Here is a 17,201-nt window from a genome sequence, read left to right on the forward strand (position 1 = left end):
CTGGAGCTTAAAATAGCACGAAGGGCAGACTTCTAGTAAAAGCTGTCTCACGCGTACTTCTCCTGAAGCGCGGAGGTACCTGCCCCCGCCCGCCAGACCCAGGCGGCTGGGCAGCGCCGCGGCTCTCCCTTGCTTACGCAGAGGCCGTCCCATCTTGGTCGACAGGGGAGGAAAAAATTAACGATAATAATAATAAGAAAAACCAACAAAAAGCCCCCCCCGGTGGGTGGCGTGGGGGCTCGGCGCAGGGCAGACACCGGCAGGTAGAGCCCCACCTCCCGCTCTGTGGAGAGAGGGAGGGAGGGAGGGGCCGGGCCGGTGGGCGAGCGAGCGAGCGCGAGCGGCGGGCGGGCTGCGCGCGAGCGGCCGGCGGGCGGCCCGAGCGAGCGCGCGGCTGTGGCAGGCGGCCCCCCAGCGTTTCCCAGCGGCAAGAGCAAGGGCGCGCGGCAGCACCTGTCTGACAGCGGGGGAGGAGCGGGAGGGGAGCGGCGGCTGGAGGTGTGAGTCAGTCTCCCGGGGACCCAGCCGCTGGAAGGAGGGAGAAATGTTTACTCGGTAGAGATGAGCCAGGTTTGCCGACGACGGTGGGCTTCGCTGTGGAAAGGCGCGCGGACTCTGCCCCGGTAAGCGGCGCGATGACCCCCCCCCCCACCCACCCCTCCCCTCACCCCTCCCCGGCTCCGTCTTTCTCGCCGGCCCCGGCGCCCGGAGGACGCAGCAAAAGTTCTCCTCGTCGCCTCTCCCGGGTCGGGAGCGCTCCTCTGATCGGCGTTAACCCTTTCGCTCCGCCGCGCAACTGCCACCGCCCCGAGTTTCGCTGCGAAGTCTCCTCTCCCCCTTCTAATACCGAGAGTCGGTAGCTGCCGCACCGCCGGCCTCGACTGCCGCCGGGACGGGGCGCGGGGGCTGGCCCCGAGGCGGCTGAGGGGGAGCTGCCTGCCGCGACCCCCCGCCTCAGCCTCTCCGGGCAGTTGCCGGCGGCTGCGGGCGGCCCGGCCGTGCCCCCCCCCCCCTTCCCCCGGCGCGGGCGGGGCGGTGCCGGGGGGGGCGCCGGGGGTCTCCTCTTAACCCGGAGTCGGTCAGCCCTTAACCTCTTCCTCGGAGGATCGTGCTCTTTCAGTCTTCGCGTTTCGCTTTTCCCGGAGGAGGGGTGTGAATTTCATGGTAGCTGCGTATCCGAAATGGAAAAATGAAGGGATTTTACGCCGGGCTTGAACGTCATTCCCATCTACCGGCGTAGGCACAGATTTTGGTCCCTAATGAACCTTATGGGAAGAGCCCGACCTAGTAGTACCTGTGTGGGAAAAGGTTTGATAACAGTGCTTCTGCCCTGAATAGATAGAGGGGCTGAAGGACTTGGTGGAATTGTCCTGCGAGGCTCCTATCCAGTGCTTTGAGACAGTAACTCTCGGAGGTACCATCAACATCAGAAGGGATAGGAAAACTTTTTTATTATTATTTATTTATTTCCCCTGCGCCTTTTCTTTTTTGGCCCCCGAGAACGTGTTGCAGTGCTTTGTGAAGGGCTGCTGCTGCTGCTGCTGCTGCAGTGATGCTGGCAGGATGTCGGCTTTCTCAGCCTTCCATGCCAAAGGATAAGGGGACGTCAGGAGGAGGCGGGGGGGCCAGGTTGTTTTGAAAGTTGTTTGTGTGTTGAAAGCCGGTGGGAAAGTTCAGGCTTCCCCATTTGGAAGAGGCAAGGCTGGGTTCCGCTCTTCCAACATGCGCTTTCCATTTTTAGCTTCATTCAGACGCAGACAGCAGCTCCTTTCCTCTTCCTCTCCTTGTTTGTGACACTTTTCTGAGGCAGCTTTTCCACAGGCAACTAAGTGGTCTCGCGGCCATGACCCCACATTTTCTTCAGCATAGAATATTTTTTTTCTCTCCGAGGCGTTAAGGAAAGGGTCTGAAAAAGGTAAAGCGGTTGTCAGCCTAGGGATTTTTTCCTCTTTGTTTTTGTTCCCTCCTCATTATTACCGAGGCAGGCATTTTAAGGCGCTGCTTCAGTCAGAGCAGCTTCGTTTACACTGCTTTTTGGCTATTACTCAACTGTACCAACTATCCTGCATACGCTTTTAAAGTGTCACAGACTACTGTATTAGTCACGCTGTCTCAACGGAAACCACAACACTGAAGGACAATGAGGATTAAAGGCTGTTTTCTTATTTTCCAGGCTGCTACACAGTGTAGCTCGGACGCTGTGAGTTTCAAGAATCTGGTGAAAGGGAGAGAGTGGACAATGAAAATGGACATGGAGGATGCTGACATGACTCTGTGGACGGAAGCCGATTTTGAAGAGAAGTGCACATACATTGTAAACGATCACCCGTTGGATCCCAGTGCCGACGGAGGCACCTTAACTCAGGCAGAGGCTTCCTTGCCAAGGAACTTGACTTTCAAATACGCATCTAACTGCAAAGAGGTAAGCAGCAACGCTCTGGGGAAGGTTGGAGTCAGGCAAGCTAAATCACAGCGCTTTGGAAAGTGTGTGCTCACCCTGGCTTCCATTCTTTGACACACACACCCCCCCCCCAACAACAACAAATGCTGCCTCCTGGCTTTTAAGATGGGACCATAATAGCTCTTTTAAAAAACTGTGAGCTGGTCATCTGTCATGTAATATTTTCACTGGAAATCGTAGCCAGCCTACCCCTGAAACTGGTTCTGAACCAATTCACAAACAGTTAAATTTTCACACAATTTGAACAGCATCTGAATAAGCATATTTAAACTGTGGGGTAGTTCTCTGTGCCAATTTCTAGACTGCTGTTTGCCAGGACCATTCATTGCCTCTGGCTCAGAGATTAAAGTGCCTCGGTTGTCCAATAAATAGCTTTAAAAAAAGTAGAGGGGAAAAAAAAAACCCAACAAATTCCTGGAAATGTGTTTAATTATTTCTTTTTGTTTTCCCTTTGGTTATGAAATTGCTTTATTCTTTTCGTGAGCTTGCTGTATTCCTGACTTCCTAAATTCTTAAAACTCCGGCATGTCGGTTAAGGAAGTGATGGTAGAACTGTAGCAAGCTTGACAGAAGGGTGGCCGTAGCTTAAATTAACTTTTGTTTATCTGGGACAGTATCTTCACTGGTAGCTAGCCGTGCGAGTCTGTCCTATCCTTGTCCCTGGAGTGGGTACATTCTTTGTTGTTGTTTCAGAAGGGCTGGAAAGAAATGAGCCCGGATGAGCAATTTGGTTTTGTGTTTACTCCTTCATATAGAGTAGCTATTATAGCTAGGTGTGATGTTCGGCAGGGTAATAACCAAGGGACAACCCTTCATTTCTCCTTGTGCTGAGACTTGTGGTATAGCAGCTATTACCTGTGCTTCTACTTTGGCTAAACATACTGACCACAGAGCTGAAAAGAAGAGGTACACTCATCTGTGCCTATCAAATATTTCCTTCCAAAGTAGGTACTTGTTTAATCCTGCATACAGAAATGGGGCTGGACCCCCAGCTGGAGGGTATTGGCACTGTGGAATTTAGCTTGGCAGTGCCTAATACAGTGCCTAGTAGGTTTGGTAAGAGGTTAAAGCAAAATTCTCTTTAAAATCACTCTTCTGTTCCCATATGCCCTGCCCTGCCCTGCAGAACTTTGGCAGAGAAAGGACACACTCCAGAAAAAAAGTGTGAAACCTTGCTTTGTGTTATTGCATTGTTAGATAGGTCTTACTTTGGCGGGAGGGGGGAGGTAAAGCTGTGACTCCACTGTGTGATACAGGAGGATTTCTTGGTTGAAGGATGAACTTAGAGCATGACAGCTCGGGCAGATACTCAGCAGCCGGCTGGTGACTGATTGGCTCCTCGGGCTGCTTGCTCTCTCTGCCACCGTTTAGTCCTGCTGCCGTGGTAGGAGACATCCAAGGAGCTTTCAGAATTCCCAGTGCTGTGTTTGGAAACAGCGAGGTGTAATTTCCTTACGCTATAGCTCAGGTCAGTGAATCAGGATAGGAGGATTGCTGCCATCTCTGTGTAAGAAGTGGGGGGAGAGTGAAGTCGTTGAAAGATTCCTGGTTCTTCCTTGTAAAATGTGACCCGTGCAGCTCCCTGCTAGTGGGAGTCTGAATATAGGACATCCTCCTTTTGTTCTCCAAAGTTCCCCCGGTCTTTTATTTGCACTGAATAGCACCTACCGTAAGGAGCGATAGGAACTTTCGAACCCTGAGTATTTCTAAGGTAGCTCTGAAAGAAAGAGCCGATCTGTTCCTTTTTTTCCCCATGTTCTGTGAAAGCTACAGTCCTGTGAATGTACGGACAGGTCACTCCTTTGCTACTCGTCTGCAGGGTGAAATAGTTGTAAATGGCATAATCCGTTTGCATTCCAGCAACTTCTGACATGAAACATTTTTTTCTGTCTGCCTTCCAAGTTTGATTTTGTTCAGTGGGGTCAGGACTGGGTGTGTGTTGCTCTTGCACATCAGTGTTTGTGGGGTCAGCGAGGGAGTCTGATTCTGATTTGAACCTCATGGAAAACCACTGGAGTCCTGACAGCTCGATAGGGTGGGTTTTTTTCACTTGCGAAAGGATGAGGTAAGACTTCGGGGGATGCATGCATGCGTGTTTGCCAGTGGGTTTCAGATGTGAGCTGTCTTCATTGTTAACTTTGGGGAGAGCTGTGGCTTCATCTGGTTGAGAGTTTTAAATGCTGAGTCAGTTTATTGACAAAAACATACATAATACATCGCTTGTGAAATGCTAATACTGTCATGATTAGATCATTAAATCCTAGTGCTGTCATGATTAGTCTTATATCTCCACTTGGAGTAGGAAAAGTACTGCGTGCCTGCTTAGGAGGGAGGAAGTACAACCGCTGTTGTTTGGGGAGGGTTGTTTTTTGTGTTTCTTTTCCTTGCATGCTTTGTGAAGTGAGTAGCTCCTCTTTAAAGGTTTATTGAATTTGCAAGGGAGTCCATGACACGTCATACTCTTGTTTATTCTTGGATCTTGATCGGGGATTTTTCTGAAGGACACATTTTTCATTATGAGTTCACAGTATGTGTCAGCATTTTAAAAAATGAATTACTACTGCTCGTAACATTTTAGGCTGCTAGATTTACATGAAGTCATTTATTTATTTCTATGCGTGAATTATTTATCCTTTCCTCCAGGTTTAGCAATTGACAAAAAATGGTGAAATGTAGTGCCAAAATCATGCTCTAGAAGGCCATATGTGAATAATCTTTTTCATGCAGATGTTTAAAAACATTTTTTTCAGTAATTTTTCCCTTGGTCTTAGTCCTTAAAGCCCAAGCAGACCTTCTTGATACAAAGTGCCAGTTATTCTGCTGTCTTGAACATGACTAGTGCCTCACCCTGGTCTGTGAGCTTGACAGAGAGAAATGTACCTCAGCAAACCCATTACTTGTTGCATTTCTCTGATAAGGCAGTTTCTTAGAGACAGGCCCTGAATCAAGCAGTGATTTTGAGCTGTTACGAAGTGTGTCTCACCGACCTCAGACACTTGCTCTTCCCTACTGCTTTTATTTTATTTCTTTTATATGCGATCACTGAGGAAACAGTCAGAAAGCATTTTATTTCATGGCATCTCTTTTAGAAAACTGGTCACTGAATGAAGGGGTAAAATTTATGTGGGCTTGTGTAACTGTAGAACTAGTAGTTAAAAAAAAAAAATCATCAGTGTTATTCCAGGACACATGATGGCCTTCCCTGTTTGCGTTTGGAGAATCCTGTTATGTCACTGAAGCCAGTAAGAGTTTGGTGGATTTATTTTTTTTTTTAAATTATTTTTAAAGCAGTTTGGCGGTCCCATGGCAGAATACCCTCCCCTTGCAGAATTAGCCGGGGTCGTTGTTTACCTCCAGTGCCCCCTCCCTCCCCACACAAAGGTGCAAGGCGCGTCGGTCTTTCTTCGAAAGCGCCTTGGAATACCAGGTTTGGAAGCGGAGCCCGTCCGTCTCTTGTCCGGGGGCCGCGGGCAGGGCGGGCTGCGCTCTGCCACCCGGACCGCCGACCAGGCCTGGCGGGCTCCGGGCGTGCCCGTGCCCGCCGCCCAGCTCCCGGCCGCCGCCGGCCCCCGGCGCCGCATTAGGACCCTGGTCAGTTCCAGGGCCGCCGCCGCCGCCGCCGTCCCGGGCTGCTCCCGGCCCCGGGCCCGGCCCCGGGCTCCCCCCGCCGGGCCAGCCCGCGGGCGGCCGGGCTCTCCCCGCCAGCCCGCCTGGGCGCCGCCGCTGCAGCGCCGCCAGGTTGCGGCTGGCCCCCGCTCGCCGGCCGGCTCCTCTCGGCGCGTCCCGTCCCGTCCCGTCCCGCTCCGACCGAGGGGAGAGCGGGTTAGCTCAGCCCGGCCTCGGCAGGAGCCGCACAGCTTGCCCGCCGGGCCGAGAACCCTCCTCGCGGCTTCAGGCTAACGTTGGACTTCGTGCTGGAAATGCTCTTTTACTGAAAGGAAAAATGTGGTAGCGGCCGGCTTGCAAGAGCATTGAAAGTTGGAGCTTTGAAGGGAGAGGGGGTAAGTGTCTGTAGAGAGGAAATTGTTCTGAAAATAGCACGTTGCTCCCTTACGGCGTGCTTCAGACCTCGAACGCTGCGCAAGGGCAGTTAGGCTTTTATTTGTGGGGGGCGAGCTCAGGTCATGCTCCCCTGTGGTTCCCTGCCGCGAGGCTGTTTCGGAAGGTCTCATCGCCGAGATGCAGCAGCGTGCTGAAGGACACCTGGTGGACACAAGTCTGAAATGCCTCTCTGCCACAGCTTTTCGGCAGCCTGCAGACAGCTTCCCCTCAGCTCTGGACGTGGAGTTCCTTCACTCTTTCTTCTACAAGCCCTCGGCAGCTCTGTGCTTCGTGGCCTCTTGTTAAGCTGCCCCCCGCCTAAGCTACGGCAGGGCAGGAGCCCCTTTTGGCTGCAGCGGGGGGGGCCGTGGGCAGCCTGGAGCCAGCCTGTCCTGGCACTGCTGGAACCCCTCTCCTGGGGGGTACCCCTCCTCGACCACAGCAGCTGAGCTCGTGGGGGCACAACGGAGGCCAGGAATTGCTGACCAGAAGGCCACCCTCGGTTAAAAGTCGTCTGGACAGCTTTAGTCTGGTGTAGCAAAACTTCAGTGGGCACACATGGATGTGGAGAACATCCTCTGCCAAAATAACCTTCTCATGGGTGCAGGGTGAGAAATCGTCTTCATGTTCAGCTGTGCCAGGGGAAAAGCAAACATCGCATGTAAGGTAGATATCAAAAAGTATCTGCTGTGTCAGACACCAGTTGAGTGAGTGTTTCAAGTTGACTAGTTTGAGGAGTGATTTCTAGAGATTCTGAGAATTTCATTAAAGTCATTTTAATTAAGGCCAAAATATTTTAAAACCATGAAAAAACTCAAGCTACCATGCAGTAAAACTGGTAGGGTATGCTGTAGCTTGCTTGTGAACTTTTCATGAGAGGGCAGATGGATGTAAATGAAGATATATGGGGAAGATGAGAAGAACATCTGCCTTTTTCAGCTCTCTATGAGAAATGTACAAGCAAGACAAAAATAAAACTGAGCCACTGAGCTTGTTTCAGCTTGTGGTACGTGTAGGAAAATTTCTGGAAGTCCCTTTTCTCTCTCTTCAGTCCAGATGCACAGATCAATGGAGCATTTAACTACCTCTACTGTTGATGTTTAATTTTTTTTTGTAGTGTGCTGAAACACATGTTGAAACACAGGCGAGCGCAAACAGCCACCACATACACCCAGCAATCTGTTTCCGGGTGGATTACCTGCTTGATTCCATGGCTGTTATTTGTCCCCTTTATTTTGACATTTAACATGAAATTATGCTAGGCGTTGGTTGTTTGCTGGGATTTTTAATCTTGACCAATACACAAGCAAGTATTTGTCTGTCTGTCTCCCTCTCTCACACCATGGGTGATAAAACAGAAGAAAATGTAGCATAAGAAAGTCACAAGGGTTAGGTAGTTTAAGTGCTGTCCACAGTCCAGGTTTTTACCATCGTTTGCTGTGAAGGACTGTTACGAAGAAATGCTCACTGAAGTGAGCTATCTGCAGGGTCTGATGAGTGCTAATATGCTTTGGTACGAGCATTGATTCCTTGCAGGATACAGACAGCAGTAATCCCAACTCTCAGTGTTGTCAGCCACTTCTGCTGTTCCTGTATTGTTCTGAAGTCCTGTTGAGCAAAAAAGACAAGTGGCAGGATGTATGAAGGGGATACAATTAATACATTTTGCCATGAAAATTTGGTTATAATATAAAATTAATGGGTTTTTTTACCTTCTTTTTTTTCCCACTATCTGAGCAGCAGGATCAATCTTGCAAAAGCTTGGGGGTTTGGGTTTACAAAATTGTTGGTTTTCTAACATTGTTTGGGTACGTTAAATTTAAGAAGATTGGTGAGGAACAGAGAGAGACAAAACCAATAACTCAGCAGTGTTTTGCAAAGGGTTACTCCAAGGCACGTTCTTCTCAATAATGATGAATTGCTTCCTGATTTGTGGTCAGTGACTTTTTTTGGTATAATTACTGTCAAGAAGGAAGCTGAACAACTAGAGTACATTTTTTAGACCTAGCATAGTGGAGCATTTTCATCAAAACCCTTACGCCTTTTTGACCAAACCCACTTGACATATGTTACCGGAACTGTTGCCTCCTTTTTATAAAAGAGGGTGATCTGTGAGTACATGTCCCAAAGCCATTTCATATTCTGTTTTGTATGCCACTGTGTGCTGGTGAGAGAATTGTAGATTGTCTTTTTTTTCGTTCTCATTTTAGCTATCAGGATGGGTGTAGAGCGAAGAAGGTGGGGGTGGGGGAGAAGGTTTCATTTTGATCTGGAGGAGCAGTCATTCCAGTTCCTAACTTATTAGAAAAGCAAGCTCTGTAGCAGTGAAGTGATTGATAGCTATTGAATATTTTTGTTCGCTGGAACTAGACTTTTGGGGGTTGCCTTTGATAGGAGAAATAACTTCTGAAGATATTTGACAGTCTCTGTACATTTCGCTTACTGTTCCTTCATGTAAATGTATTTCCACAAAACCCATTTTTCAGGTGGTGTTCTTCTTTGGCTTCCATATGTCTCAGTAAGATGCTAGTATCTAGCAAAGCTGGTTGTATCGTATCCAGCACAGTTGTTAATTTATTTCTGTTTTGCTGAGCTGTCACTACAAATTTCTTGCATTGGTTGCTTTACCTTGTTAAGTTTGGGGGACAGGGGAGAGGAAGGAAGACTTCTTGATTTCTGTTGGCGATGGACTGATCCTGTGCTGCTCTTCTTGTAGGTCACTGGAGTTATAAGCAAAGAGTACATCCCAAAAGGAACGCGCTTTGGACCCCTGGTAGGAGAGATCTATACCAGCGATACGGTTCCCAAGAATGCGAACAGAAAATACTTTTGGCGGGTAAGCAGGAAAAAACAGCACCATGTTGTTGCAGTAAGCAGATTGCTAAATGAGTACGGCTGAGAAGCTGGGTCACTTCCTGCTTCAGACCTGTGTGAATGCAGGGGGCAATTTCTGTATGCTGCCAGGCATGAACAGAGCCAGTGGGGTGAACTAAGCTGAGCAGAAGCCTGGCTGTCTTGGATGTAGGGACTGTGGGTGGAGAGAGCAGGGAAGATGCACAGCCCTTCCTGGCTCTTGTCTTCCGAAATGGATCAGTGCTTGACTGTGTAAAGAAATAGTTCTGCTGCTTGCTGTAGGGGCAGGTTGTTTTGCATTTCTTCACAGTGGAAAGTCATTCTTATTTACGCAAATGTCACATATCCTTGATTTTTCCAGCTATGAAGAAGCTGTGAAAGTACTGCATAATCTTTTACTCTGGAATTATGATACATTTTGTGACATTTTTCCTGGGTTTTGAATAGAACTGCTATAACACAGTGGTGGTGGTCTTAAGCATATGTCATTCAAGTCATAAGCTTTTCTAGTCCACTTCAGAAAGTGCTAAAAGAGCAGCCCACGGATCTTAGGGAAGGGAAAAATCCATTAATGGCAGACAAACACTAGAGGCGATGCCTAATTTGTTGTCTGTACTATAAGCTGGAAGGGAGCACCAGCCAATTTGTTTTGGCTTAGGAAGTCTGTGCTGGGGAGTATGCTTCCGGTTTATCAATTGAAATAATCCTCAGTTTTCTTTGCAGACCCATTATTAATTGTTAGAGAACATTCCTTCAGCCCCATCTCCTTCCATGGATTTGTTTTGCTGCCTTCTAGCCATTTAGGTTGTGTCTAAATCAGTGGATTTGGGAGTATATCCAAGCCTCTGTGCCCAGGTGCCTGCCTGCCTTAGCAATATCCCAACCTCACATCCAGGTGAAACCCAGGGCAAGCACTAGCATTCCCCACACCCCTTTCTTCCTACCTAATTGCATCATTTTGGTTTTCTCAGATTGTCTTCATGCGATGCAATACAGCATTGCACAGGCAGTTATTTTGCATGGGCATTTTTACAAAGCAGGCAACTGTTTTCACATTCACAAAGCTACAAAATGTTTCTTTTAGCCGAGTTTTTTCGGGAGCTTGTGTCCAGCAGAGGAAGAGACTGGTACACCGCCCCTAGCTCTGCCAGTTGTTAATAAGACAGCAAACGTTGGGAAGAGGGGCTGCTAACCATCTTGCAGGACTTTGTTCCTATATTGCAGCGAGAAAGATGACATCATTCTCATGATGTGATTTTAAGCCTTAATGTGGAGGGATCCTCAGAAATAATATCCTAGGAGCCATCTAAGCATCGTTAAATTCCCTGTTATAATCTCTTGATTCGTTCAAGACAGGCTGCTGCACCAAAAATGAATTCCTTCCTAGGGGTCTGACACAGGCTTGCATATGCGAAGGAAATTGTGGGAGATAACTTCCCACATGTTATTAAAGGCATCCTGGGCTTGCTGGCAGGAGCAGGAACATCTGTTATGCGCGCGGGGGGATGCTGCCTGCTCCTTGCCCGCACGAGGGGAGCAGGGCCGCCCGGGGCCAACGTCATTTCTGGGAACCGTGCCGTGACTCAGCACATCTGGTCTCGCCTTCCCCAGAAGAGGTGGGAGCCCTGTGGGGCGCCTTCGCCCCGGAGCCGGAGCATGGTGACCTGCAGCATCCGTGGCCCTGCCGTGGGAGTGGTGGAGGGTCGGTTTGGGAAGCAGTGGCAGGGGTCGAGGGCCGGAGCCCTGCATTCCTGGAAGTTTGCGAGCCGGGGTGAGCAGAGAAACCCGAAGGCTCCTATTGATGCAGCACAACTCGCCCGGCTCCCTTCCATTTTCTCATAACAAACACACCGCAAAATCTCTCGCAAGCTGCTTTGATGAGGCCACATGTATTTCCCCCTTCTCAGTTTACAGGAAGTTACTCTTAAAGAAAGTGATTCTGGTGTTTACGGCCCGCGTTAAAGGGCCAGGCTGCCTCGCCCCTCCGCCGGCGGCTCTTTCGGGGAGAAGAGGAGAGGTCCCGGCCGGCCGGCAGGCGCTCACAGGACGCGCTGCCCGGCCAGGTAGGTGGGAAAGACAGTGGCGTGAACACAAAGGCAGGAACACGCTGTGGAGTGTTTTCCCCCTGAGATAAGCTCAGTCTCCCCTTCGAAAAGGCATTTCCTGCTCAGCGAGGTGCGTCACTGGTGCAAGCTGCTCCTGCTTCAAGGTCTGGCTTTCACCTGGTCATCTGTTCTGCGAAACCCAGGAACCCCATTTTATCCAGCATGGAGCTAGTTCCCCCTGAGAGTAAGGGATGTGTCTTTAACAAATGCGTCTCCTGGATTTTTCTTGATTTTTTTTTTTTTTTTTTTAAAGTGGTGAATAAGAGAATTATTTAAGAAACAGTAGCTTCTGTCAGTGATTGGGACTTCTTTCTCCCCAAGCCGCTGAGCAGTTTTCAGATTCATGCTTTCTTTCCCCTCTGTGGGCAAGCCAGAACGTGTCCCTCAGTAGGAAAAGTGACTTCTCATCTGCTGGCCCCTCTCCAGGTCTTCGTTAAGTTATGGCAGGTGAAGTTCATCTTTGCCTCACCCAGCCTTTCTACAAAAGGGTTACAGTCCAGCTATGAGCAAGTGTTGCTTTAGGACTCTGGGGAGGTGGAGGATGTTTGCATAGTTTAAACCTTTGGGTGGAGGTGGTAGGAAACTGCAAGTACAGAGGCCATAGAAAAAGTCGAGAAAGACTCTGACGTAGCACAGCCAGTCAGTCTTATACACAGGTGACTCAAAGCATTAAGGCAAGCATGCACTCAGACCTGCAGTCATTAGCATCACCCACTTCTTGATCATAGCACCAGGAAAAGGACTCTAAGGTAGACTGTTCATGCAAGGAGAGTACTCTGCATTTCAGATTTTGGGTCTGGTTTGTCCATACTAGCAGAGACACAGGGTAAGCAGAAATGGAAAAGGTGACTGTGGACTTACCTTTGAATAAGCATGTCTTTTCTTAACACAGAGGATATCATAGTTGGAAAGGGGGGAACCCAGCTTGGATTCTTACTTCAGTAATATCTGCTTGTTTTAAAAAAAAAAAAAAAGCTTATCATTTTTCTCCTCTGGACTCTGTGCGCGTATTGTGCGTATATATATTCATAAGCACTTCCTCTCTATTCCAGATCTATTCAAGTGGTGAGCTTCACCACTTCATTGATGGATTTAACGAGGACAAGAGCAACTGGATGCGTTATGTAAACCCTGGCTACTCTGTTCAGGAACAGAACTTGGCTGCTTGTCAGAATGGAATGAACATCTACTTCTACACCATCAAGCCCATCCCTGCCAACCAAGAGCTGCTTGTGTGGTATTGCCGAGACTTTGCAGAGAGGCTGCACTATCCGTCCTCCAGAGAGCTGACAATGATGAACCTCAGTAAGTGGATTACAGTATAAACAAGGAATGCTAGCAATGTTCCTTCTGCCTATATGATCTAATAATAAGTTGTATAATTACACAGCTGCATCATCTTGTTGTGTCACAGTAGGTAGCTCGGAGTGGAAAAGGGGAATTAAAAAACCCAACACAACAGAATGAGTTCCCTGTGCCCGTTCAAATGTAAACAGATTATAAAAAATCTGAACAGTTAGTGGTTTACAGTCTGAGTCTTATCTGATGAAATTCTGGACAGACAACCTGAATCTATCCTATGCCTTCAGAACCATAGATGTCGGTTCACTCTCAGGCTTTCCAAGTCCAGATCTTGTAGCGTGTTAAGCAAAAGTTTGCTTTGATAGCATATACTAAAGGCTGTCCAGTCATGCTCCCAAAGGGCTGTCCTCACTGTACAAGGAAGTAGCCATGTGCCATGACTGTCTAGGTGTCTGACAAAATATATGTTGACTGCATAATGCTCTTTGAGCCTTGCATCTACGCTTACTTATCTTATGGGAGCAAACCTTCTGTGGTCTTCTAATCTGGTTACTTGTTTTTTAAGCTCAGTGTATTTTGTCCCCGTTTCTTGGCTGTATATCGCAACTTTCGTTTTCTGTTCAAAAATAATAGCACTGGTAGCAGGGGAAAGAGGTATTTCCAGGAGTTTATCTCTGCGCTCCGCTGTGGTTTCTGACCATTTCCAGCCTCAGCGCTTTACTCATAGTTTAATCACTGCCTAGCACCTCACTCAGGGCCCCTTGAAGAGAGGGAGAGATTCTTGCTGACTTCTGATTCGACTCTTAGGCTGCCTCCCCTCCTGCTAGCTGCTCTGAGATAGAGCAGAGCATTCTTTTGTCCTTCTGCCAGCACCTACACTGAAATGTGAAGGAAAAAATGCAAGCAGTTTTTTTTGTGAAAAGGACTATTTGCTGTTATTTGGCAACAAATAATGGATTATAAAATATCAGTGTTACTTTGGGGATCATTAGAGCTAAAATGTAACCCCGCATCATGAAAATGATGTCACACATTCAGATTAATCAAAAGTACATCTGTCCTCCATGAATGTCGTCCTTTCACCAGTTTTTGGTCTTTCCCTACAAATTATAGAAGAAAATTTGCTTTCTGTTAATGGCAGAGGGAAGAGAGGGAGGGGATGTCCTATGCTGCTATATTCCCTCTTCAAAAAATATCTCACTGATTCTGTCATCTTTGCACATATGTCATTTCAGCACTCACTGTGCAGTTTTATTTCCTGATATGATGAACTGTTGGCTTTGCAGTGGAACCTGCAGGTAGGACGAGACAATAGCATTAAGGGTTCCTGTGGATGAGGAGTTTGCAAAGATCCAGCCAGAACACATTTGGCCACTAGCTAGGAGGATACACAAACGCAGCCTCAGTTTCCTGCATCTGCTGGCATCTCAGGTTGCCTTGCAGAAGTAGTGAGGAATGTACTTGTCAAGTGTCAACTAATTACCTGGTTACTCAGGTTAAAACTAGGGGTGTCTGGACATGTGCAGAATAATCCATTTTAGTAAAAGTAGGATCAATGTATGCATTTAGAGAGATGGGATCTTGAGCAACAATTGTGGAGTTCAGCCTTAACATTTGAAAGAGCAATCTTTCGGGATGCTGAGATTGAAATATCCTTTCTTCTTTGTGAAGATAATTCTGTTTAAACCATTTAGAAATTTTATGTTAGCCCCCTCCACCTAAAGAAAACAGCAGTTCAGAAAAATGAGAAAATGTTCTCACTTTTTTCATTTTTTCCCCTTATCTTTGTGACAAACACACACATTCAGGCCTAAAGCTTGCAGTTGGGCCAGAAACCCTACAGGTACCATAAGGATTGAGGTTTTGTAATGTTTCAGTGCCCTTTTTTGAAAAGTACGGAAAAAAATCCAGAGGTCTCCCAAAGATGCTTATTTGCTGAAGGTCCTGTAGCAACAGTGCAAGCAGGGATGGTTTTTCCAGCGTTAGTACTGGAACCAGATGAGTTTAAAGTGAATGTCAGCACCATTCAGTTTTCTTCTTCCCCTTCCTCCCAGGCCACTTCTAGTAAAATCTAAAATTAGCGAGCATCCTGCTGCCTTGCCAACCTCTCTCTATTGCAAGCCTGGCCAAGGTGCCCTTGCACTGCGTGTGTCTACGAATAAAGTGCAGAAGGCATGTCCCCAAATTGCTACTATCCTGCACCTGCTGCAGATGTGGGGCTTTGCCCCATCAAAACATCGTAACACAATCTTGCTTGGGGAGACCCCCCACTGGTCACCTCCTACACCTCCTAGAAAGTCAGGAAAGCCATCTCCAGCCAAAAGGATCGCTAATAATTCGGTGTTTAAAGTGGCATGGCTTCCCTCAGAGGAGCAGGCAAGCATTGCCGCCTCTCCCAGTTCCTGGCTGCTGGTTTTGGCACCCTTTGAGGAAGAGGGAGGGAAAGTTGGGGTCCAGGTCCCACCACAGGCTGAAGTCAGGGCTCTCTCCTGCTGGGACACATGTTGGTGCGAGTGTGGTGCAGCAGCAGTGCCAGCCCATGGCCATGGTGTGTTGTGCCCAGTTCCCTCCCTCCACTGCGTCTTGGGTGTGCAGAGCACGCTGGTGCCCGCGGGAGGCTTTGGAAGAGCTGTGTCTTGGCTGGTTGCCCAGCCCAGCACAGGAGAGGCCACCTGGGACACACACCTACGGAAAGCTTCCAGTCTTGCCAACTTAAAATATAGGCAACTGCTTTAGGTGCCTTAGGGCTTTGGGGATCACGGTCTTGGGAGTTCAGCACATCAGTTCCTCTTTAAGCACCCGAGCGGGATAGGCCTCCAAGAAAAATGTATCAGAGAATTTCTCTGGCTTTATTTCCCATAATTAGTGGCCTCAAAAATGAGAGAACTACCACTTTAGAGCATAAATATATTTACACATCCACATATAACATCTGCTTGCCTCTGTAACAGCAAACTTTCAAATTAAAGGTAACTTCTCCAGCGTTAGTTCATTTGTGCCGTAGAAGGAAAGCATCCAGATTCAAGACAGCAATTAGGCGTGTACTTAGTTATGGGTTTAACCCTGTCCTCTGTGTTTTCTTCAACTGGGGCCTTTGACCCAGTCCTTCAGACGCTGAAGCACACACCTACGTTCACGGCCATGATTAGCTCTGAGTGGAGCTACGTAATTTCGAGTGGATGTTGAAGTGCCTGCAAGGAATTGCACAACAGTGGTAGAGGCAAGACTCCGCGTTATCCCAGTGGTGGAAACTCACTCTTTTTTCAAACGATCCCGTTCTCCTTTCTGCCTGTTTTGAGGCCATTGATGTTGTTTTCTATTGAGATTCGGGATACGTCAACTTCAGATCGTGCTGTTGTCCAGGAAATGGTTTTAAGTGCGATGGCACAAGATTTCTGTATTCTGCTGGCCAAAAAAATCAATTTTCAGTAATTTGTTAAATGTGCTTATGCTCATTCAACTGGGCCCTCAGATTGTCTTTTAGTCTGTGGTGGTTGGTTTTTTTTGGACTAGTGAACAGACCGAGGGAATTTGCTTTGGGGGTCCCACATCATTTAACATTCCTACCTCATCGTAGGAGGATTATTTTGGGATGGAGGGTGGAGAGGGTAACAGTTTTAAAAAAAACAAAACAAAACAAAAAAACCCAAAAAACAAGAACCCCAAATAATTGCATTGACTCAGGACATGACTATTTGATAATAATGTTCATGTATTGCAATCATATGATGCAACTTCCTGCTGCTTATGTCGTGTTTGTCTCCTCAGTCAAGTATGGGCAGGTGACAGCTTCTTTTGGTCAAGCTTCAGAAAAAAAGTTTGAGTTGGGGGAAGACAATTTGCATATTTATAAAAACATTTGGCAATCCTTTTGTTTCATTAACAGGTTTAATGCAGTATTATTTAAAATCTTACGGATTCTGTGAAGATTAACTTCTTAATGCTTGTTTCTTAAATGTGATTGATTCTTTTCTTCTTCCTGCTGGCCCTGACAACGCTGGCCATTAGCTAAGCCCTGCTGCTCGCTTTCCCTTTTGTTTATGGGCAGTTTCACTTTCAGGTTTTGAAGCTTTTCTGTTTGGGTTGAGAGGAAACATCTGCACTTGCTTAAAAAAATGCCTCCTGGAATCTTCAAAAGGGCTCAGGAAAATAATTTTGAAATTATATGAAAGGTTGTCTTCACAAAACCAGAATTTGGGGGCTAAAGTTGACTTAATATTGAGGATTATTTGAAGGCTCCCTTAAAGACCTTCTCTGAGCAAAATGTTTTCAAAGGCATGTCACCCTGCCTTGGACACATTTAGAAAACAGATGATCAAATTATATACTTCTAAATGTTGGTCTCCGTTCTCATTTTGAGTGGAAACATTCTTTGTTTTGCCTGCTTCACAACTTCGAGGTTCTCTTTCTACTAGCAAAAGAGGTGCTTAATTTAGATC

General features: G+C 47.4%; 1 protein-coding gene across 8 annotated transcripts in view; it reads left to right on the forward strand.

Moving 5' to 3' along the window:
• The window catches only part of PRDM1 (PR/SET domain 1), a 103,163-nt gene that overhangs the window by 77,484 nt on the left and 8,478 nt on the right, over nucleotides 1-17,201 (forward strand). For 6 of the 8 annotated variants that reach the window (XM_069804961.1, XM_069804964.1, XM_069804960.1 and 3 more), the window contains 3 exons: nucleotides 2,174-2,422; nucleotides 9,219-9,338; nucleotides 12,513-12,765. In XM_069804961.1, the coding sequence (XP_069661062.1) occupies nucleotides 2,240-2,422; nucleotides 9,219-9,338; nucleotides 12,513-12,765 (556 nt within the window). In that variant the 5' untranslated portion in view covers nucleotides 2,174-2,239. Of the gene's footprint in view, nucleotides 1-465; nucleotides 624-2,125; nucleotides 2,423-9,218; nucleotides 9,339-12,512; nucleotides 12,766-17,201 lie in introns of those variants that run through there. The other 2 variants (XM_069804962.1, XM_069804958.1) reach the window with 2 other exon arrangements.

The sequence above is a fragment of the Haliaeetus albicilla genome, chromosome 17 (genome assembly GCF_947461875.1).
Source record: "Haliaeetus albicilla chromosome 17, bHalAlb1.1, whole genome shotgun sequence".
In the NCBI taxonomy this organism is placed as follows: Eukaryota; Metazoa; Chordata; class Aves; order Accipitriformes; family Accipitridae; genus Haliaeetus; species Haliaeetus albicilla.